Consider the following 24,306-nt stretch of genomic DNA (forward strand, 5'->3'; position numbering starts at 1 on the left):
AAACGCGCAAACCTTGACTCTACATTAAGCGCCATTAATCTTCCGTTGCTAAGCGCGAATGAGACTCTACTTAGAAATAACATAAATAGTATCGAATCGCGAAGTTGATAGTACATCGATTTTGATGTTACTACGTGATCCTACTGTATTAAACTACGACAAATAAATCTGCAATTTTCCACTCAAGGAATCTATATATAATTTCATTCATTTCAGTTCTTCTATTTAGTAATAAAATACGACCGCAACATCAAATTACGACATTGATAGTATACAGTTAATATACTACAATAATACTACAATGAAGCTATATTGTATCAAACTGTAACTCACAAATTCCATGAATCTCAACATAAATCTTAAATCAACCCTATGTATCATCGATTCGTCTCGTGTCAAACGTGAATGAGGCTTTACCCAATAACAAAATAAATACCATCGACTCGCTAAAATCAAACTAACGCGTATAAATTTCTGTTTCAAACTCAGCTGCCACTTTTCTTGTTCAATTGCCTCGATATAATAACTCATTTTTCCAATTGGAAAATTAACAAGTCATCGTTATACCGCCACTTTCGTTTCTCCCACGTGCGAACGAGGCTTTACTCTTCGGCGCTGAGTTTTACGACGACGAAAAGAGCATTTTAAATAGATTTTAGTAATTTGTACAAACTTTCTATCTCACTCCTTTCTCTTTAAACTTTCTCTTATTCTTGATTTCTGCCACGTGTGAACAGGCCTTTACTCTCCACTCTCGCTTTCGTTGAGCCTTCAACTGTCGCATCAGGTGCGGCGAGTTTCGTGACGGTTAAAAGATGGATTCACTGAGTCCGACGTTGCGGTAGGTACAAAATCACGATACGAGATCCAGGACGAATCAGTCCTGATGCACCGTTCGAAATAAAGCAGCAGGACTGATCGCGATCGCGACAGACAACCAGCGGCGAAAAATTCACGGCTCCACGGCCCGACACAATGACGCAGCCGCCTTTTTGATGTCAAACGATCAGCCTGATGACGCCGCCGCCAACGATACAGGTTAGGACAACGATTCGATCGACCATCTCACGGACACGGGCCATTCTCAACCCGTTTCGGGGCTCGCATCATCTCATTTCAGATCTGTCTACGGATAAGCAAATCCTGTTGCAAAATCTCGGTGGTAAACGATCGTGTGTCGAGGCTGTGACGTCCGGCCACAAAGCTTCTATCGAGCAAAGAACGAGGGACGAAGGAGGCGTAAAGAGAAGCTTGGCCGATCAGAAAGGGAGCGATGATGGTAGGTTCATGGTAATATGGAGCAGGTGATGATTTTTTTAAGTTTCAATCGAAGTACATTCCAGACATCACGGTTTCGAAGATGTACATTTCTTTCAGGATGTCAATTTCGTACATTTCTTCTTCTTCTATCCTGTAAAAAGCCTATTAATTATTTTTACGATAAGCTACACTTTAAAATAGACAAATTGCAAATGTACTATGTTATATAAGCAAGTGATCTATTATACTATAAATATGTTGTTTTGTTTAAATTGTTCCCTCGATATGAACCTTTCTATCGTTTCTATTAGTTTTCTCTCCAATCTCCTTTCCATTATTTTTCCATATTATTATAACGAACACGTCTTACATAAAGAATTTTATTATTTCCAAAAAATATCAAAAAATTCTTTATAGAGTCTCGGGTGTCCGGAGATATTTGTCGAATATGCCACATGGGCAGTTTCTCAACGGTCGAGGAGAATCGAGCCAGTTACGAAAGACAGAACCAACCTATTCGTGGAGTTGACAGTCAAACGTCGACATTATCGTCCTACGCGTATCTCGGCCCTTTGATCTCAGCTTGCAAGTGAGCTTATCGATGTCCACTACAATTTATCTGTCTGGCTAATCGGATTCCTACACTGTACCTTGTAATAACAGGAATACATAGTTTGAGTCACATCTAGATTAAGATATTATCAGGTTCGATCTACCGAATACTTAACTCTTTTCCATAGACTAACATCGATGCTCTGATGCAATTATAGAATCAGAAATATATTTCTGATTTGCCAAGAGAATGATTCAGAAAATTTGTCGATGTATCCGTTAGTAGAATTTCTGAAGTTGAAATTGCGTTGCATTTTTCTCGCGTTTCTAAACATTCCTTTAAAAATTTCTTACATTTGACGGAAATTTTAGATACTTCGAGCTTCTAATTATTCAATTTCCTGTTTTCTTGGCACTTTTCAGTGTTTAAGGATTCCTTACTTCCTCCTTTTATTTTCGATTATCTAATTTTTCTGTCAACGATCTCGAGTAAGAATTTTCTTTCTTGCGATACGTTCCAAGAACTTTTGTAGCTTCAAACTGATCTACTAAATGTAGTGTATTAGTAAATTATCGATTGGTAAACGCTTCAATAGGAATTATTTATTCAAACGGAAAAGACTTACATGATTGATGATTCTCGATTAAATAATATCTTGATCCATTTATTATTTCATTCTCAATTGTTTAATTTCTCCGTCAATATTCTCAGGTAAGAATCTTTTCAAGCTTCAAACTGATTTACTAAATGTAATGTATTAATAGATTATCGATTGGTAAATGTTTCAATAATTCAATGAAATTATTTATTCAAAGGAAAGAATCTTACGTGAACGATAACTCTTGATATAGAATATTTAAATGCATTTATTATTTTGGATAAACGTGACAGGTGTCGTGGGACAGTAGCGCTGGTACACGTAGAATGTCTTGAAAGATGGTTGACAGAATCGGGTCACTCTAGATGCGAGCTTTGCGGCTACAAGTACGCCACTAAAAGAGTACCACGTCACAACATCATCCGTAGTGTTGTAATATGGTTCAATACCGTGATAGTGACTCGACAAGTAAGACATATTCATCATTCACCATCCACCTAAAGATGATCCACATTATCATTATATTATAAGTCAATAACATGTTCTCATAACATTCCATATTTTTATGAGAAACATCAAAGTCCATTTTTATTAAGTAGCATTCTTTGAATCAATTAATCTTACGCTATGATACTACTTTCACTTTCATTTTCCCACTATGTCGTGGAGAAATTCTTTCACTGAATTCATTATCCTTCTTTTCCAGAAGAACTTTGGCGAAATCTCGTCTTTAGAAAAAATAATTGCAATCCAATTTTTGATTAAAAATGATTCTTTGAAGTAATATGCAAATGTTGTGATAATATGTTTCTGAATATGCTCTGTTACAAAGCTTTTTGCCTTTGAAATTAAATCAAATTATCTCGAAGAATACAAATTCTTGTCGCAAATATAATTCATTGAAAGGAAAACGCTATGTTTCCAGATGCTTCTAGATATATTGTATCTAGTAGTCACCACGCCACTAGCCCTGTTCTCCTGCTACATCTGTGTCCTGGCTCTAAGAATGTTGCTAAAAAGAGGTCTGCAAGAGATGCCCTGGATGATCGTTGCCATGCTTCCCACTTGTTCCCTTACTCTAATCGCTTACTGGGGTTGGATAATTACTCTGGCCAGGTGTGTTCATTACCACTTTCCTTTCCTCTGTCTCTACACCTCACGTATTATATTATATTCCTCAAAAAAAAAAAAAAAAAAAACAAAAAAGAAAAAAGAAATTCCCAGACCGCACAAAATGAACATAGATATTTGTACACATAATCCAACAGAATCAATCACATTTGATTTCACCGTGGAGTTGTATAGTAATTCGGCCAAGTGTTCCAAAATGTTAACACTGGACGTATCATCGAACCCTCAAAAACGACGGATTTTAGATTTGCTTCTTTTTACAATCACCGCAGGCATACAGATAATTTTGCAGAAATCAATATTGATTCTATATGAATTAATATCATTTGAATTATACAGATTTATAATACAGAACATTTATTACGCAAGCGGTAGCTCTAGCGTTAATTACCACATCCCTGCACGATGATATTACGTTACCTGAAAAGAAGTTTGCAAACCATAATCCATACAAATATTTATATACATAGCGGAAGAAAATTAGTCCGACTGTGATGACGAATTCCATCAAACAACTCGCATCATCTTTTTTTTCGTTTCGAATCGCTTTACCTCCCCTCGCCCCCGCGTCCAACTACAATATTGCCATTTATTCACTACTATAGCGCAACTATCATTTATACCATTAAATAAAAATATTATGCCAATTCAATGCAGATTTATCGTATCGAGTTTCGTTAACTAAATCACGCTCGTAATCAGGTTCTTATCTTATTTACCAGTCCTGTTCTATAAATCTATCTGGTTAATAATTTACCGATACAACTTAATAACCTGGTTAAGCGACCGTGTAAATTATCAGACTGCACGGGCGTAGATGGCGCCGTTATTGGAGGAGCAATTTCGTCATACGTTTGGTTCCTGACGACTTCAACAACGCTGAAACGAATTCGAGGCAAGAAAGGACCACCGGTAACCATCTTCACCAACAGAGGCCGTACGCGGACGACGAGACGATGGAAATACGCGACGTCACGTCGATCGATCGGTCCGAATGAATCTACACGCAAGATTTAATTGCTGGTAATTTGGTTTCATTAAAAGGCGGCTCTAATCGAGCTGGTTACTAACCATCGAGAACAATTGATCGCATCAAACTGCATGAGTTTCCACGTCGCTTCCGGTTGTCTGTTATCTTCGTACGAGAATAAATCGGAAAGTTGATATAATTTATAAAAACCAGCTGTTAGCATCATGTTCGCCATTATTCTTGCAATAGCGTCATTTATAATTTTGGTTCATCTTATGATAACGATTAATAGTGACTTGCTCAAGATTGTTGTGAAATTTCAAATAGCTGCCATGTTACTGATAAGACATTAATTCTACTGATTAGGCTGTTACTAATAAAACAATTCCATTGTACGATTCTTTTTATTTCGCTGTTGTTGAGAGTAATCTTTGCAGCAAGAGGTAGTTCTCTTTTCGTTTTCTGATTTCTGCAAATTGAATAAATTAAAACATGTTAGAATAAAGATCACTGTTTTCTCATTTTCATATTATTAAGTTTTTTAAATTAGAAAATAGTTTCTTAAAAGTTTCTTAATATACAAAGATTTACGCTTTGTGCATCGAGGAAGATGAAGAACCAGAGAGAGTTGCGTAAGTGAAGAAGATTAAGCATAAAGACGAACGAAAGTAAGGATGGAATTTAAATGGAAAATACAGAAGGGAAAAGTTCGAAAATATTTTCTTGCTCTTGTAGAAAGTTATGAGAGTAAAAATAAAAGTTAACTGGGTGAACCAGGTTCCAGAAGTTGTCCACGATTAAAGGTACCGTTGCAGTTCACTTTCGATAGATCGAAAGTTATTACGAGAGAGACGCATCACGATTTAATTCGGCCAACCCAAAAAGGGATGATGATTTTACTTTCTTGCAGTCGGAAACAGCGATGAGAGCAATTCATTTTCATGAATCTTTTTTAAGTTAACTTATGTAGGAACAGACTTTTCACAATATAAATATAGTTTCTAAGTAGAAATGTAATTTTTGTTATTTCAGTTCTTCTTATTGTTTATCAAGTTTTTGAACGGTCACGTTTGATAACTTTTTTTAGACTGGCGTGTACGATAACTGAAAAGCCAATTGATTAATCAATATCCTCAGCAATTGAGCCTCAAATTTTTATTCCATTATTTACATACAATATCTTTCTAAACAATATAAACTCAATTTATCTATAGAAAGAAGTATATTTTTCTTCTAAATGCTAGGACTTTCTGATTCCTCATTCTTTTTTCAAAAACAGGTTCAATCCTGGGGCAAACTAACTCTAAATTACATTTTCAAATGCTTGAATTTTAAATCTTCAAATATTCGAGTTTTCAAAGTGTCAAATTTACAAAGATTTTATTCTGATATCTAAGCTTCCAAATTCGCGAAAGTTCGTCAATTTCTCAACTTGTTAATTCTAATTTTCTCACTCTTCTCATCGCTGTTCCCAATTTTGGAAGCTGTTCCTTCTACCGGAAACATTTAACGTTCCACAATATTCCACGCCTTTATTCTTCCCAGTTTCGCGCTCGTTTGGTCATCGGAGATTCCAATTTCCATCGAAATTAACTCTCTTCTCTGCCAAAAACTCATCCTCTCGATCGAACAAGCGCAACAGGTTCAATCCACGAAGCACCAAAAATGAGCAAGTCTCTCGCAAATACGAATCGTCTCCGATGTTCAATTTTGCGAAAAAAATAAATAAATGTTCCGTAAGCATGTGCATCGCATTATCTCATACGAGATACGCGAGAAAAAAGAGGATAGCAGAGGTCATTAAACCACAACCAGCTCTGAATCCTTCGGTTTGCTCTCTTTGCACCACCTACTGTCGTGTATTCCATCTTTGAGCCTCGTCGTTTATTTTTCGGAACCGGCATTTCCCGCTGGCTCTGTCCTCTTATTTCACCAGCACATGCCTCGCAGAAACCAAGAAACTCAATTTTCTGCCCGTTTCACGTGAAATTAGCGGCGATAAAGCGGCTGCGTTTTAATAAGCATTCGTATAATTGCACGCTCCCCTCTCGACGGACAGCTAAGCCGTTTCTGCTCTTCTACAATGTTTATTGGATTGGCGTTTATCTCGTTAGATAACGTTGTTCGACCTCGAGAAGCCTCGCCATACACACGCCTTGTGATTTCTTTTTAATAAAACCGCTTCTCGCGTTAATGCGAACGAAGGCGGGATTTTTAAATAACAGGGACGTCTTAAGGTTCTGAAGAGTTGCAGATCTACTTTCAAGAAAAATGGTTTATGAAGTGTGTATGATTCGTGGGATAAAGCGGGCGAAGCTTGCTTTTGAAGTTATATAGGGTGGTTTGGAAAATTGTTCGAAGATAAATAGTACAGGATAATGAACAGGGTGTCTCATCTGACTCTGCCACCTTTGATTGTTGTCTTATCTGTGACGATACCTATACGGTATCGAGGTGGACGTACTGTGCTTTTTTTATCTATTCCACTTGTCGATGGTTTTAAAACGTCGTGTAAAGATGGCATTAAGATACATACATATTCTCGTAACTGGTATTCAGACGTTTTCGAAACACTACAAACTCATGTCTTTTGCATTATCCACTGTGGAGAAAGAAACTTTAAAATTTACAAATCTTAATGTCACTTTTAATGGACGTCTCAAGATCCTCGCAAGATCGAATGGGCAAAAGCACAGTACCGTACAACTTCTGTCTGGAACACTTTTCTGTATCGTCACATATATGAGAGTATCTGAGGTGGCAGTGTTAGGTGAGACACCCTGTATATGTATGAATTGATATACGAGGTTGGATTAGATAGAGATTAAGATGCTAAGATTAGATTCTATAATTTTTCATGAACCAAAATGCGTTCTTTGGTTCTTTCATAAGTGCAGATCAAGTTTCAGACTTAGAATCTTGAAGAAGTAAATAAATTAAAAAAACAATTTTTATGCTGTTTTGTGTACTGTATATGTATCTGTGATACGTATAATTTATTTGATGTGACGATTAATATTATATAAATAAATATAATTGGTTTCGAAGGTGGTTGAGAGGCTATAACGAAGATATAAAATATTGCAGTGATCGTATACTACAATATCGAATAACATTCCATCTCGCGAATCGCAAGAAACTAATTAGCAACAGCAGTCTCACTCCGTGGAATCGAGATATGTACAATTTTTCCAGAAAATAACTAAGAACGAAGAAAAGTAAAAGAAGAACATAAAGGCAGTTTGTAGAATCTTCTAACTGCAGAAACTATAAATATCAAATATCATTACAGGAATAACGAACACCCTTAAATTACATAGAAAACTCGTATCAGACATAGCGTAGCAGGTGCAAGTAAGAAGCGAGTCTAACTTTATAAGAAAATAAAAGAACCCTTATCGGTAACGAAGGGTACATATAAGTACATAAAATCCTAAATAAAAGAAACTTATACACATCGTTCAAATAAATAGATACTGCGATGTCTGTATCAACGGCCATTTGAAAAAACGTTACAACTTAATCCGAGCAATTTCAGAAACTGCGCTCCTCTTTCTAATAACAATTACCATTTGCATACGTAAGTTTGAAGCGTCTTGTACCCTTTAATAGCGTTTTTATCTTAATTCCCACCCATGTACACTTGCAACGTACCAGCTCCCACATTCATTTTTCCCTAATAAAACTTCGATTCGGATGTTTCGATGGAAAGTAGATTTACATAATACGCTCATTTGTATTCAGGAAACATAGATAACTTTATCGTTATCGTTGGCAACTGTTTGCGGACTCCTAGGGTCTTCTAGATTTTAGACGGTGTCTGGATAGTAGTTATACAGGATTAGTTCATGCAGACGACGACGACACTTCCTGCTTCCACTTGACACGCAAGGTTAGACCTGACATGCAATGCGTTTCGTTCTGATGATTAAAGTCTGAATGTTTGAAGTTCTACGACTCACCTTTAGCAATTTCCTTCCCCATTTAGTTTTCGCAGATTTAACACTAAAACGTTATCAGGCTCGGCTTCAAGATTTGATTTTAAATTGTACATTCATTGTTATTTCTTTTGTTCGTCTAACTTTATGTAAATTCTTATATTAACAAAAATTGAGAAACTGATTAATCAGATAATATAAGAGTTAACACAAAGTTGTATGAGCAAAAGAAGTAACAATGAATGTACAATTTTAAATTAAATTTTGAAACCGTTCATTTCTTCGGGCCTTGTAAGGATAGTGTTAAAATGCAGATTTCGAAGCCTTGAAGTTTCACTCTTGAAGGTTGAGCTCTCGCAGCTTCGAGAAGCTTCAAAATGTATCTTCCTATGTTTTAACATTTAACTTTGGAAGTTTTAAAACTTTAGTTTACGGAACTTCGCGTTTTACAACCTGTCAAAGTTCAAGTAAGCAAATGTAGGATAATCCTGTGATATATCATGTGTAGTTTCTTACAAACAATAACTAGCTGATTAGGATACACGATCTTGAAAAGCAGATAGATATATGTTAATCCGATCCTCTTTTCTTTTTACAATTAAATTACCAATCATTGAGTTACGAATTACCATGAATATTCAATTAAGAAAATTACATTCTAATAAATTTTAATTTGCAACCTTGTAAATCATTTAGCTACGTAACTGCGTAATCACGATCGCAAGTAACCAGCTCAGATTACTTGCTACACATACTGTATAATTCATAACCATGACACGGTGATATAATTAACAGTAAATATACATCAAACTTTATCACATTAATGCAATTAATAATTGTATATCAAATGATGATTGTCCACTTATGAGCAAAAATTAATATTCAATTTTAAACATCAATTTATAAACAAATTCTCCTTTTGATGTATGTTCACAAAATGATTGACTTAATTACTATACAAAGTGATTGATTTAGTCATTAGGCAAAATGATTAAATTAATCATCATGTAAAACGATTAATTTATTCATTTATTCATTAATTAAATAAATTTTTAAATTCAAAGTTCAAATTAAATTTTTAACTACTTGTATAACTCTGTATGAGACATCATTTCATTTATTTTTAACATAAAGATTGTAAATATTATTTCCTCATTAGAATGAAAATTTAGAATAACTGATATTTAAAATAAATTAAGAAAGTGAAATATTTATCATAAAGAATTATATTATTTTATCTACTTAATTACGTATCTATTTTCTACTTATCTACTTTACACTTCTTTATTTACTTAAATACCACTCTTAATTATGCATACATTAATTACCAATCTATTTGTATAGAAACAAATTAATATCAATAGAAAGTAGAATCTAGTAATAATGTTAAGTGTTTCCTATTAAATCGCATTACTTACTAATATTATAATTTAACAATGAATTAATAAAAAGTGGATATAAATGTATGCATACTGTCGCCTTACTTCTTAACTGTTCTAACTTCATTTTCATAAAAATATAATTAACCAATTCAACCATGCCTCATTGGTATACGGAATACAAATTCATGATAATATTATGAAAATTCTACTAAGAAAGCAAAAATATTCAGTCTTTTTCTGCTATTAAATATCGAGTAGGTATCGAACTTCATGAATTTTAAATACAGTTCTCTCAATTTACAAAACTATGTAGTGTAGATAGAACAGTTAAAAACTAGAACTACTAAACGTCTATCTGTGTTATACATATCATCAAAATGTTAACATTACCAAATCCTGCGTGAAATGTTAACGAGTTGACTGTAAATCATCAATGGCGTCTCTACTGGTCTCCACAAATTCGATTTATCATCGATCATAGGTCACCTGCGACGTCCATATTGCAAATTCCTATTCTCTCAATTTCATCCATGCAACCAGCCAACAATCTGCACAAAACAAAACCAACAGTTTAAAGCAAATATGCGATAAACCAATAATCAGTAATTACTAAAATCAATTATATAAAAATAAAACAATAATCGAATTCAAAAACTAATTGCACAAGGTACTTATAATCGGTGATAATTCTAACCTTCAAATATGGCCACCGATGCAACGCCAACGAAAAAACTATAACAATATATCGAATAACTACTTGACTGTACGATAATAATGGTTAAAGGAACGATTAAACATATACGTACTAATAAAATGAAGTTAATCGTAGCGCAGAAATGGTTGCAAAGTCGAAATTGAATTACTACGTAGTTAATGAATATGACGTACTTCCAACGTAGTAATACATCCTAACGCAATGATTTTCGGCAGAAGAATAAACCCCTGCGCAACAGGTTCGCGTCGCTACAGAGTGGGGAGGGGGAAGGGAGAGATGGCACGAGCCGACACGAACAGGACTCGGTCGATTTCCGATAAGCAAAGCGTCCTTATGTATATACATACTTTTATGTATACTTTCGCGCGCTAATTTAATTTTCTCTCTCGGTCAAATGAGTGTAATTTCAAAATTAGCTATGTTCATTGTAAACAATTTGTGATATTTATGGGTTTTAATTTCTAAATATTTAAAGTAAAATTTTAAACATATCTTCTGCAAAACATAGTACTAATATTTATTAATTGAAACTATCATTCAAAAATGAAAAAGAATTACTTTTATACTTTTTGAAATATTAACGACGAACTAAATAAATAAATTTGTTGTATAATTAAATATAATTGCAAAATAAATCTAGTAATTATTTAATATAATAGAATTAGTTATTAAAGTGAAATTTTTACTCATGTATTCAAGTTGAGTCATGCGTTGATAAAAAGATTGAAATAGCTGTAGAAAATAAATAATGCAAAGAACAGATAGGATATTCTTTTTTCGACATTAAACAGAAGTTTAGATAAGAGTTTAGAATTGTTAGTGCAGTTAGACCTTACTCCTGCTTTCTTCACACAATTAACGCGTTTTCAAAATCACGAACCAAACCTATAGCCGCTCCATCAATTACGTTTTCATAATATAGAAAATTATTAATGTTTCGGCAATCGTTAACATGGTATTTGACGCAAGCTTGTCAGCATCAGATAATTTCTAATTCTTAACATCAGCTCTTGGTACATATGTATATCGGTTTTATTGATTCTCATAGGTTCAATTTACATTAATATATAGCTAATTCTGTCAACGTTATAAATGGTAATTTTTAAGATTGAGTTTGAAATACTGATACTACTGCAGAACAAGACAAGTTTTGGTATGAGATAGACATGGGAACGTTTGAAACTGAATTGAATGTGGACATGGCAATTCAGACTGGTCTTTGACACAGTAAAATCAGGAATGCCAGAGAAACAGATTGTAATAAATATCCCAATATTTTTCAAAAATAGATATACTGAATTTCGATACTATAGCTCTCAAATAAAGTTTACTAAACAGATTCATGAATACACATAGAATATAACGGAAGATTATGCTTCTATGATACGTTTAATTTGTAATACAGAATGCAACTATGTCTTTTAGTGGAAAATTCTAATCGTATGTTATAATTAATTTATATTAACAGCGAACATATCGTACACTATGCACATTAAACGTACGCAATCTTATGCATATTTTCTCGTGCTAATTCAATTCCCTTTCTTGGTCAAACAAAGTTTACAAGATAAGCAGATGATATAATGAAAGATAAGGCTTTCGTAACACAGAATACAATTATATTTTCTGAAGTGGGGAATGTTAATTATATTTATATATAATTTACACATTACATAAATGTTTGTATATAATTGTACCAGCATTTTTAATGAATGAATTTCAATTTGAAAGCTTCTGTATCTCATGTATACTAATACATGTATGAGGATGTTTGTATAGAAATATTACAATAAAGCATCTTTTTATGTGCAATTAAAGCCGATAATTGAATTGAATATATTATCAAGTAATTCCTATGATTATTTTAAATTTATCTTTACGTGAAGGGGATAAGAAAATCTGATGTTTCTAACGGTTTGTACTTGAGAACATGTAACACAAATTCTCACGTTATACCTGGCCTGTAGCTGTATCTCTATTTTACTGGAAAAAGCATTGGGACGACGCGTGGTCTTCTATTCATATGGAAATTAGTAAAAGTGATAATTTATGGAACGGTTCTAGGGTGGTGTACTGGTTTCTAATTTTTGTTATTAAATTGCAGTGGCTGCATGTTGTTGCGTTGCCAGGACGAGATACACAGGCGCGATAAGTAAATGTAGAAAATAAGATATGGATAACCAGTAAAGTAAGAAATTGGACAGATATATTGAAGTCGTTCTCACGAACTGAATTTTATTATTGGTCTTTACTGACTTTTATTACTAAATTATGATATAATATAGCGTAATATGTACTTCATAAATTAATTATTTTAATCGGAATGATCTAACTACATAAATATATATTATATGGTCCCCTTTCACAAACATTTATACCAATTAAATAGCCACATTCTTCCTGCTTCAATTACGCCATCAATCATAGCAAATCAAATAAGCCAAACAAATCCAAGCTATCCACCAGCAAGTGAAATACAAGAACCGGACTCATCATAAGCGCACACCTGAACAAGCACCTAAGTTAAAAAAGAAAAAAAAAGAGGAAATGGAAGGGAAAACAGAAAGAGCCAAAGAAATAACACATCGAAAAGAAAGAAAACAATCTGCGTGAATGATCGCTTCTACGAAATTGATATTTCTTCAAACTCCGCTATGAAATATCAAAAAACTAGTTATAAAATGCTGCTAACATGACGAAATGAATAAGCAATTTAAAAGAAAAGAAAAAAAAGAGAGGGGTATGAGCGATGGAAATGTAACAACGCGCTAGTGTAGTTCGACAATCGGGGGTACAGATGAAAATAGAAGACCGAGAGTCTCCTCTCTTTCCACGTGGATACCAAGCGAGGAAGAAATGAATCTTTTACGCGCCATCACCGCGAATGCATCCGGTTCTTCCAGATTCTCGAGCGGCACGTGACGCTTCTAGCCTCCTAGACGATCGGGAAAAAAACGTCGGGACGAACGACACAAGATGACTGGATGAAGCCTCCGCCGGGGTAAATTCGAAAGGGTAAAAAGAGGATGACATCCAGAGGGGGGACACAAATTATTGGCTCGTGACGCATCGAACGTCTGCTCCTTGCCTTTGGAGGAGTACGCAGGAAAAAGGATCTATCTATTAAAATAGTTAGAAATACACGGTATTTTGTGAAATAATTTTTCAAGCTTCTCGTTTTTCTAAATGTGAACACTTGGAAATTTAGAAATGGGAAATATCGAAGATCTCGGAATTTAAAAATCTGCGAGCGTAAGGATCTCTCGGGACGCAGAAATTTGGAGATTTTTATTTGAAATTTCAGGAAATTTTTAATTGAGCGCTTTGGAAATTAAAAAATTTAAAGATTAGAAAGTTTGGAAAATTCGAAAATTTAGAACTTTAGATTTCTGCAACCGCGAAATCTGGAAATTTAGATTTGAAGGTTCGAAAATTCTACAATCCGACAACTTGAAATTTTGACATTCTAAACTTTTAATAAAACTTGAGATCTCTTGAAATCTGGAACGTTTTAGAATTTTCGAGGCAGCACTTATGCAGTGGTATCACAAAAGAAGGACAAGGAATGAAAGCTGCGGTGGGCGTGAAGGACGAGGCCACGGTCTTCCTTTACGACAGGATACGCAACGCATTCTTGGACGATTAACCGCAAATCGGGGGCAGAAACGCGTGAAATTTCTGCATAAATAATACGGCTTTCTAATCCTATGACTTTCGTCCGGACAAGCGTCGGTCTCGTATTTTTTAACCCTCGTTAGAAGGTATGTCGAGCGAGATAAAACGGTCGATAGATGACTATCGATCTATTCAAGCGGCTTTTATTACAGCCGGAACGATATGGCTCGAATGATATATTGAGATCGATAAAAGCGAATGATTCGCTTTGCAACAGTATTAAACTCGTATGGTCTTTAAATTTAGATAAGTAATTTGAAATTGAATGTTAATCTCATGAATCATCTTTTACGTTACACAACATTAATAATGTTCGAAGAATTAAACAAAATTCGAATCACGTAATAAGAATCCTGATTCTATTTATAAAATGAATATCTTTGTCACTCTGATGCTTTGTTCAGATTTGATCTAAAGTTTGTATTCACGCGCGCACAAATTAAGCTACCTAAGTTGAAGTTGCCTGAGTTCAAGCAACCTAGTCTCAAGTAATAATGGATAACGTAAACTAGAATTGCAAGAAATGCTGCATGTTCAAACATGTGTAACAATGGAGACAATAGAGATTACATAAAGTATTAAAAAGATAATATCGCAAAAGCATGGTTAATGGAGACAAGGAAATATGATGTTAGATAAAATTGTTTGATATAATTGGAATCTGACATTCAGCTAAAATAAATAGCTACAAAAGAGAAGAAAGAAATTTTTCTCTACTTACTAAAGTGTAATGCTCCCAGTACGATTGAACACAAAGTTCTTCTACGCTTAGTTTATTTTAGCAACAACAGCATGAACGATACTACGGCCATGAGGGAACAGTTGAAAGAAGCTCAATTTCGCTTGAATCTCGAAACGATATTTCAAATGAAAAGCAGTATTTAAAGTAGATCTCAAATTACTTCAAGTAAAATTCGAGTAACGTGACTAACCCGAGCGAACCGTGTAATAACAGCTTCGTGAACTGTTTTCAGACAATGAGGTCAGGTTACAGATAATAAATGGAAATGCAGCGTAAACGCACTGTATGAAATTGTTCTTACCTTCATGCACGTTCATAAATACAAACTACACGGCCACCTAGAGCTTTACTGGATTAGTATCCATTAAATAAACGTCAATTTAGACTGCACATCGATCGATCTCACTATCGAACCCCTCAATTTCCTTCGACCTTCTGTCCAAGCCATCCTACCCACCAGTAATAATTCTGTCGTCCGTGCCCTCCATTAAATCGGCTTGAACGCCCTCGAGCGCGCGTTTAAATTTTCCCTAGCATGCGCGCGCGATAACTCATCTCGTCGACGATGGAAAAACGCGCCTTTATTTCCCTCCCCGCCATAAGAAACCATGATTTACGAACGATTTGCAAACGCTGATTGAGCCATAAAGATATTCTGCGACAAGTTCTGTTCGCCGTCTGTTCGGCTGATAAATTCCAGCAATTTTCCGCAATACGCTCTTTGTGACTCTGAAGTTACTTATAATAACATGTTACTTTTGTCTTGACCATCAGTAATAAAAGGATGCTTATCTGCAATTACCGTGGTCTCCTAATCGACTTTCGATCGATAATCGCCTCACGATCGGATAATTGCGTTTGAATTACTCGGCGTTTCGCGCCAAAACTGACCATCCGCTTTCTTTCTTTCTTTTTTCAATGGAAAACGATGACGATGGTAAGAACTATATAAGCCAAAGACATCGAGATGAATTTATAGCATCTGCAGCTTGCAATTTAGAACTTGTACTGTCTGCGGGAAAAATGAGAAAAAGGAGGTATGTATACAGTTTTATACGGTTTCGTTACAGGCGTGTTGCTTGTAGTTGCGTGTAATCGCGGCGTCTTGTAGTATCTTATTTTCTTGTCACTAGACGTTGGAAACTGGATTAGATGTATTAGACATGGTGTATTTATGTTTGTTGAATGACCGTGCTAAAAAGTGTATAGCCGATTGCGTAGCTGGATGCATTATATTTCACGTCTGATTGCAGCCGAATGATAGAGGAGAAAGTTGAATAGTTTCGAGTTACCTCGATTTGTATGGATGAATTTTGTAGATATACAACGAGATTATATGGAAACAGATATTGTCAGATCGATAATCCCTCTTCTTTTTGATCTTATTTATTCTGGGCACGAATTTGTCCATTTGTAATATTCCTACAAAGATTGTCGATTCTTTTGTCTATACAATACAATCTCTTGGCGTAATCTTTAAAGAATGTGACTCGATCAAAATACACTGCATTCTATAGAATCGTACATACGCTAAACGATACTAGCGCCACCACGAACTAGAACTCGTTGGCCATTTAATCTTCCAAATCTACTCGCATTGTGCATCCGAAAGGAACATAATTACCACGTTCATTGCCCTTTAATTTAACTAAATTTAATGAAATAATTAAAGAATACAATTCAATCGCAATATCCAACGTGAACCTCAAATTATGAGGCAAGAAGAAACAATTTAAAAGATATCATGTGCAATTGCTCCGATGAAAATACGTCATCATACATACGTAATATGATACGTAGGACACTAACGCCGCCACAGACAAGAATTCTCTAGGATGCGAAGCTTCCAATTCTCCTCGCATTATGTACCAAAAAGGAACGTAATCTGCACGTCCAATCCCCTGCAATCACACAATCATGAACCCATCATTCTCCAACAACTTTTGTTTTTCTCCTTGCCTCCTTTCTAACCTAAGATTCCAACTTCCAAGATACAACATCCAAGATACCCAGAGCACATCTCGAAACGGTGTGCCGTACAAACGTCTCAATTTGTACAGATCGCGAAAAAGAAGAAGAGGAAGGACAAAGAAGAATAAGACGAGGCAGAATTCGTTCCCTTTAACGGCTGTATCGCAACTATACGGTTGTACATGCGTAGGTACAGTGCGCGATGATCTCGACGGTGGATCGTGAATCGACAGGCTCGTTTCTCGCGGCTGTTCCTACCCGTGAATTATTGCCAATTACAAACGCGCGGACCCTTTCTATCGGGGCGCTGCCGAAATTTATAGTCGATGATAAAGGTATCTGGCCGCGGTCGTGCCGCTGTAAAGCCGGCTTAACAAGCACCACCCGTTGCCCTCCAACACGCGAGCCAATAAATCGGCCGGCAGTCTTCCTCTACTCTCATCGAATCACTTTCTTCGCCCCCTTTTTTCCGCGACGTTCGCCCCCACTCTAACCAAACCTAACCTCACAAATAGAAGCATGTTTGCACGAGTGTACGTGAACGTCGCTCCTGGCGGTCCAGCCGACTTATAATTGCTTCATGATACTTATTTATCGAGGTTATTAATAAACAAACGATAGCTACACCGGACGCCTCGTCTCGTAAATATCGTAATTAATGCTCGCGATAATTTTCGAGCTGCACCGCCATTAATTTTCAAACCACTCTCGGTACGCCCCCCACTCTTTCATTCTTCTACTCTTTTACGACGGTGTTCGAATTATATCCCCGGTATGTTCTCTTTCGCATTTTTCCTTTTTAATTTTCGGATTTTTGTTTTCTTGATTTAGCGTCGTATTTTTGTATAATATCGACGGGGAATCGAGTACAGCTGCGTGATCTAATTAGCATGGCAGCTTCGTAAGGTTAACACGTGAACGAAATTTGGGGAGGACCTAACCTTCTTTTGAGCTGAATTTTACTCGAGAGAAGGTAAAAACTAATGCTAAAATTTGGGAGATAATGATACGACAATCAAATTTAGGAAATACAGATTGAAAATTCTATTAAATATAAGTAAATATCGAACTTCTATAATCCCACGTAACTCATAGTTGTTCGCTAGCAGGAAAGAAAAATTTATTTACCGAGAATATATTTATTTTTCTATTATATCCCATAAACGTAAAGAAATCTATCTATCTGTCGACGGGTTTATTTTATACGTTAACGTTTGAGAGTTGGCGGTTTTAATATCGGTTAAAATCGAACGCGGTTGTGTCTCGACCATTCTGAAAATAGAAAACGAGTACTAAAACAGGCGAGGAGTGATTTATGCTCCTTTATCGCAACAGTTTTGGGGCACGAAGGTGTTAGGGGTACCAGAAATATCGCGGCATAATGCGGTGTGCGTGCGACAAGATTGAAAATCGAGCTGCACGAGGATAATAACGTATGTTGGCCACGGGAACGAACACGATGGAACTGTGCCAACCAACACGGTACTTTAGCGTTCATATTGCACGCGTTGAACGATGGGATCGATCGACAGCGTAGCAGATATATTTAGAATTTTTCTTGCAGGCTCCTAATCTTTGTGTTTGAAAGATTCGAGATAAATTTCCGTGTCTGCAAGATTTTCGTGTTAATAATTTATTTAATAACGCGTTTCCCTCTTGAGTATCAGAATTGTTTAAGAATCCTAGATATCTTGATCGTATATTTGTTTATAAATTAATCTATTAAGTGGCACATTTTCATAAGTTATTTCCTCTAAATGCAGAAAAGATGAGAAATACAATATCATTATCAATATAATTGAAGTGAACCTATTTGTGAGAAGCGGTTACACAGAAATAGAAATATTTGTCTCGTGGAAAGAAAGTGCAGGATAAATACAAAATTATAATTATTGACACAGCAGAGTAATCATGAAACAGAATGGTCGATAATTTCTTCGAACTTAATTAAAACCTTAGTATCGCTTTTCGACCGCAGCTGTGATTTACCAGAATCTCAATTCACTGGCTTTTTACAACAGCCGTATTTAAAGCGTTAATGACCAAATAAATTATCATCGAGAAATATGATGAAGCAATGTAAGATTTTCAATCCTCACCTTTCGTTAAAGTTTCAAACTGCTCACCTTTTCAATTCCTAAAACTCTTAAATCCCGAACTCGCGTCTGCTTCAAACTCTCCAGAGAGCTTCGATGCTTTTTCACGATCCTATCGAACTTTCAATTTTCCTTCTTCAAATAGCTTGCGAATTTTATGCATTCGAACAGCCTTACGAAACAGAAAGATATCCACGCGAGCTCATTCTTTTAATCAAGTTCTTAGAAGTTTCTTTTCCGCGGTTATTTACGATTCACGATGTAAACGGCGTCTAAATATTATGATAAAAACTGCAATGAAATTCCAGTCGAAATTCCAGCTAGTATTATCAGAAACATTCTATGATATTTAAATGAATTTATTGCCAGCAGATTGCGACATAGGGCACAGATGTACTCGTATGTATTGGAATCTGAGTTACATGGAATTTTCATTATGGTTCCGCGAAACAGGCGGAGAACGTTTCTCGTGGCGAATATTGGACTCGCGAGATTTATCGTTCTCGTGACAAGGACCTACCGCAACGCGCTACACGTTCCACTGGACCTGTCACGTTGTGGTTTAGCGTGCTGGCGAAGTCGTGTAAAGATCGAACGAGGGACTTCCTGTTGATCCGCGGGGAAGTTCCTTGAACCGAAGTTTTACTGTTGTAAACGCGACGTTTTCTTACGTTTAACAAGCTACGATATTCAGGAAATTTTAGTCGATTAATAATTTGAAATCTCGTGAACCTTTGCATCTTTTGGTGTGAATTTAATCGAATTAATGGCAGTAGAGATTTTTAGTCGGTTATTATTTCAGTCTATAAAATAGATTTTCCTCGTTCACATTTGTTTATTTATGGCAATTAGATGCAAAAATATTTACAAGAATGGAGCATAAAATTGAGGTTCTGTACGAACGTTTATTATGTCCGAATAATTAAATATATAGAAATGTTTGCAACGTCATTGGGAACTATCACGTACAATATTCAACGTTGTTTAAAAAATGTTGCTGTATTTATGTATGAGCATTGTTAGTTCGACTACGTTTTCACAAGTTCTATGCATAAGCATAAGAATAAATTATAAGTAAATACATTTGAATTGATTCTACCTCTTCGATAGAATTTTGATGAAACAATTCTTCTGTAAATAAAACTTCAATTTTGAGTATTGTATGAAATTACTTTGATAAAATATCTGGATTCAAGTTTAATAAAACTTCTTGTTTCTCTTAATTTAACTAATCCATCGAGCCGTATTCGTTACAAAAAATCCTTATCGCTCGCTTATGTCACATATTTCTACGAGTTATATCAGATGTAGGACTATTCCAGGTTGATCTGAGTGACGCTGATACGACAAATATTAATTATATTATCATATGAATTTTAAAATAATCCAGGACTCAATTTTATTTAGAAATCCCTAGTAGGTAGATTTAACTTACAGCATAAAGAAATATTATCATCCTTTTTTCAATGACAAATTTCAGAGCATTGAAATTCACAAAATTATTTTTGGACAAAATTTTATCATGATCTTTCAATGTTCTAAAACATTTAGAACAGTAATATGCAAATTACAATGTGATAGTAAAATATATTTCCTTTGCTAATACAAATTCCAGTCGCTTCAATTACTTCATTGATCACCAATTTACGAACTGTCACGAGCAAGTCAACAAGAGAATCGTAATTCTATCGCAAATTTTTATTTTTGTTAATACTGAGCCAAGAAAACTTTTGAGAAAATTAAATAAAAAAAAAAAAAAATAAACCTCCACCGTGACAATGTGCCTTGGCACATTGCCGTGACCAGGATTCGAACCTGGGTTACTACGGCCACAACGTAGGGTCCTAACCACTAGACGATCACGGCTATTGGAGTATTATGTCTGGAACGTTCTGGAAAGTCGATGATAACTACCAGCAATGACCAAGTTGATCCATCAACCGTGAAGATCTTTCTACTCCGATACAATTGTGATTAATTCATTCATCTATAATTCAAACTAGCCGTAATTCAAATTATATGCATATATATGTAGGTACATTTATGATTTATGAATTCTAGAGACGCGATAAGATTATTATGAAAGGAACGTAATATCGTTTTCACGTTAAGACTAACATTCATTATCGTCAAATATTTATGCGATCCCTTACGATCCGAACATTATTAATACATTTTTCATTAGCCGTTATCATAATGCAACATTTCCAATTATTATTTTTGTATTAAGAGCGAATTTGTACACAGCATTTTGTAGTCATAAATTCCACAAATGTGAATCAAATTTAAGAATCAAGGAAAGAATTAAGCTCTTACATGTTTCTTTAATTTATTGCGTTTGCAACTAAGTGCTTGCGGGTTTTTTCATTAGATGATAATGTCAAAATCCGCAATCACTTAGTTGCCAACAGGATATATTACCTGCATTAACAAACTAAAGAATTTCTTACGTTGCGCTGATGTTATAATTATTTTGTAAGCAACTGCGACGGTTTCAATTGATGAAACTTTATAAAATGTTGAAAACATCGTTTGCAAATTAATGCAATGTAAAGTTACTGTAATATAGCGAGTAACTTATTAATCTCTTATCTGCACGCACTCGACTAGATAGAGTGGAGAGACGATAATCGTTAGATAACGAGAACGCAGCTCATTTGTACGAATATTAGCTGCCCTTCACAGAATTTTTCGCATTATCCGCCCGGATTATTTATTATCCAAAATAATATTATAACATAAGCGCAACGTGAAAAATTCTTTAGTTTGTTAATACAGGTAATGTACATTAAACAAATATATCAGAGCTTATATTCCTTAATTCTTACATTTGATTCACATTTGTGGAATTTATGACTATAAAATGCTGTGTACAAAAATAACCAAAATGGTAAATATTGTGCAAGTAAACAGCCGTCTGGAACAGGTCAAGTTTCCCTTGGTTAATTAGAACTTCGCTGCTATTACGTGAATCATAATGAATCAATTGACGAAAAAGTAATTAACGTCTTATGCAAATGCTAACATTGAGAGGGATCTTAAACCTATCAAATCGTCATTTGATGGTCAATAACGTTGATACCGGAATAAGATGGATGTTGTGATAATCGAAGTTTTCAATTACAGAGATTCTAGTGCTAATAAATTAGGATATAATAGCATAATAGCTATTGCCATATCGTTAATTCGATATTCAAATTAATACACATTTATTAATTTGATCGTTATTCTTTATTATATATCGCTGGTTCTCTTTCATAACATTTCTTGTTTATTAAATTCTTTCCTTCTTAATTTTAAACATTTCTTTTAGGAAACAGAAAAATTTGCAATTTTATTTTTCTTCTTTATAAAGTTGCAGAATTCCTGAGTTATCAAAATGTTAATCCTCCTTTCGTTGAATTTATAACAATTTTTCAAGGATTCCTAAACTCTTTCCAAATTGCCAAACTGCTTTTCTACAAATCTTCTCATATAAATTTTCAATTTCTTTCGTTTACAAGATGTCGATTCTCTTTGTTCGTAAAATTTCCAAGCATCGAAATCTCAATATCCTCACATTAAACCTATCAAAGATGTATTTTAAAAATTCAATAAAAAGATCGTATTCTTTTACAAATTTGCACGGTATATTCTTTACACGAGATCTTGTAGCGTAGACATTTTTCTTCGTCACCGTGTATATTATTAGCTACAGAATTACAAAACAGGAACCAACCACTACATGCACGTGCGACCAACACTTTGTTTAACCTGTTAATTGGTAAAAGGTAGAAACCCTTCCGCGGGATCAACGTGTCTTCCTGTCGAAAACGCGATGCGGAAACCCGGTCACGTTTCCTTGCCACGTGGACGGAAAAGATAAAGAGCGTCATAACGGAAAATCTGATGCCACGGAAACACCCCGGAAACGCGTGTAACAAGCAAATCCCAGTTAGCTTCTGACACGCTAATACCACGTGTGATCCTCAGAAGATCAGATTGTCGTCCCTGAAACACTGTTTCTCTGTTCCCATTACCACCAGTTCTAAGCTTCTGGCAGTTTAAATCGATTTCTAGATGGTATGGCAATTTCATTATACTTTCTCGATGTAACTTTGAAATTTAAAAAATATTTCGAAATGGGAAAAATTGTAAAATTATTTACGCGGTAGGCCACCATCCCTTCTTTTCGCTTTTTCGTTCATGAAAATAATACAACGCACAATTTTTCATTAATTCCACTGTGCTGGTGTTAATAGCATAGCGACTATTATAATATGAAAAAATAATATCGTAGCACAATAATTCAAAATTACGACAGTTTCGGGAAAATTTCATATCGATAATATCCACTTCATTTGATTTATTGAAGTGTTCGTTTGCGTTTACTATCGTTGATATTAAATAATATCATAAGATATATTCAACGTATTTTCGTAGCGCTATGATGCACTAAATGGTAATAAAAAATAGTCTTCAGAGATATAGGTAAGACAAATTACTTGAACAAAAATTAATCAATGCAGAATTGCAAACAATATTGGAATAAAGAGAGAAATTTTTGGAATAAAAAACAAAAATTACTTTCAGCCAGCCGATGCTAATCTTGCTTTAATCTGTCAATGAAAATCCCATTGCGCAAGTATGTACATAATTGGATCGTATTTAAGCGTGAAAATACACGCCGGTCGGTCGTTAGCGAGGCACTGATACGTGAGCAACGCGATAAGCGTGTTTTTCCAGTGCATTTCGCGGCAGATAGAGGAAAGGCACGCAGAAGAGGTGACGGCCGCTCGTTAGATCGCGTTAACCTTCACCTTCTGAACATTGCGCTGCGAGCGATACCGATCTTAAGTTCGCGGCGTGGCGTTTCGTCGCCGCATTTACAGGGAACGTCGCACGTTAGATACGCCGATTAGGCAGAAAACAAATTGGTTGGTAGTGCAGGTACAACGATGCTTCAACGGTGCATCGTTTTCTTGCGGTTTATTGATTACGTTATTGTTATAATTCTGTCGTATCGATTGGTCGTAAACAGTTGATCGTAAAAAAACGAATAGAAAACAAAAAGAAAAGGAAATTATTATTACAGGTTGGAGAGTATGGATATACAGGGTGTGAGAAATAGAACATCGTAAATAACGGTGTTTTCTTCGAAATAACTAAAGATATTGATGATGAACGTTCTTAAAGTTAAATAAGATTTTCGGTGCGTTACAAATATGTAACGGAGGCCTTTCTAAGGCCTTGAGAAAATTCTTTCTCATTTTTTGAAAAATAGCCTGGGGAATTA

The 24,306-nt window shown here is 35.1% G+C and overlaps 1 protein-coding gene, 1 long non-coding RNA gene and 1 other non-coding gene across 10 annotated transcripts; 1 reads left to right on the forward strand and 2 right to left on the reverse strand.

The window, feature by feature from the left end:
* Nucleotides 1–926: 926 nt before the first annotated feature.
* Nucleotides 927–4,540, forward strand: LOC122575700 (E3 ubiquitin-protein ligase MARCHF3-like). Its single transcript, XM_043745022.1, has 6 exons — nucleotides 927–1,038; nucleotides 1,121–1,279; nucleotides 1,678–1,849; nucleotides 2,705–2,879; nucleotides 3,337–3,527; nucleotides 4,345–4,540. The coding sequence occupies exons 1-6, from the start codon at nucleotides 996–998 to the stop codon at nucleotides 4,538–4,540; spliced, it is 936 nt and encodes a 311-aa protein (XP_043600957.1). The 5' UTR covers nucleotides 927–995.
* Nucleotides 1,261–10,756, reverse strand: LOC122575702. 8 transcript variants are annotated; one of them, XR_006319512.1, is made up of 9 exons: nucleotides 10,639–10,756; nucleotides 10,223–10,380; nucleotides 8,475–8,903; nucleotides 4,614–4,981; nucleotides 4,317–4,542; nucleotides 2,642–2,908; nucleotides 2,439–2,556; nucleotides 1,774–2,360; nucleotides 1,261–1,411 (listed from the first exon to the last, which is right to left on the reverse strand). It is a non-coding gene; the product is annotated as an uncharacterized LOC122575702 (long non-coding RNA). The 8 variants fall into 8 exon arrangements; XR_006319507.1 differs by having other exon boundaries at nucleotides 3,369–4,542; XR_006319510.1 differs by having other exon boundaries at nucleotides 1,774–2,103; nucleotides 2,167–2,360; nucleotides 2,642–4,542.
* Nucleotides 10,757–20,825: 10,069 nt separating this feature from the next.
* On the reverse strand, nucleotides 20,826–20,897 carry Trnah-gug. The gene has a single exon. It is a non-coding gene; the product is annotated as a tRNA-His (tRNA).
* Nucleotides 20,898–24,306: the final 3,409 nt, after the last annotated feature.

The sequence above is a fragment of the Bombus pyrosoma genome, linkage group LG15, assembly GCF_014825855.1.
Source record: "Bombus pyrosoma isolate SC7728 linkage group LG15, ASM1482585v1, whole genome shotgun sequence".
Lineage (NCBI taxonomy): Eukaryota > Metazoa > Arthropoda > Insecta > Hymenoptera > Apidae > Bombus > Bombus pyrosoma.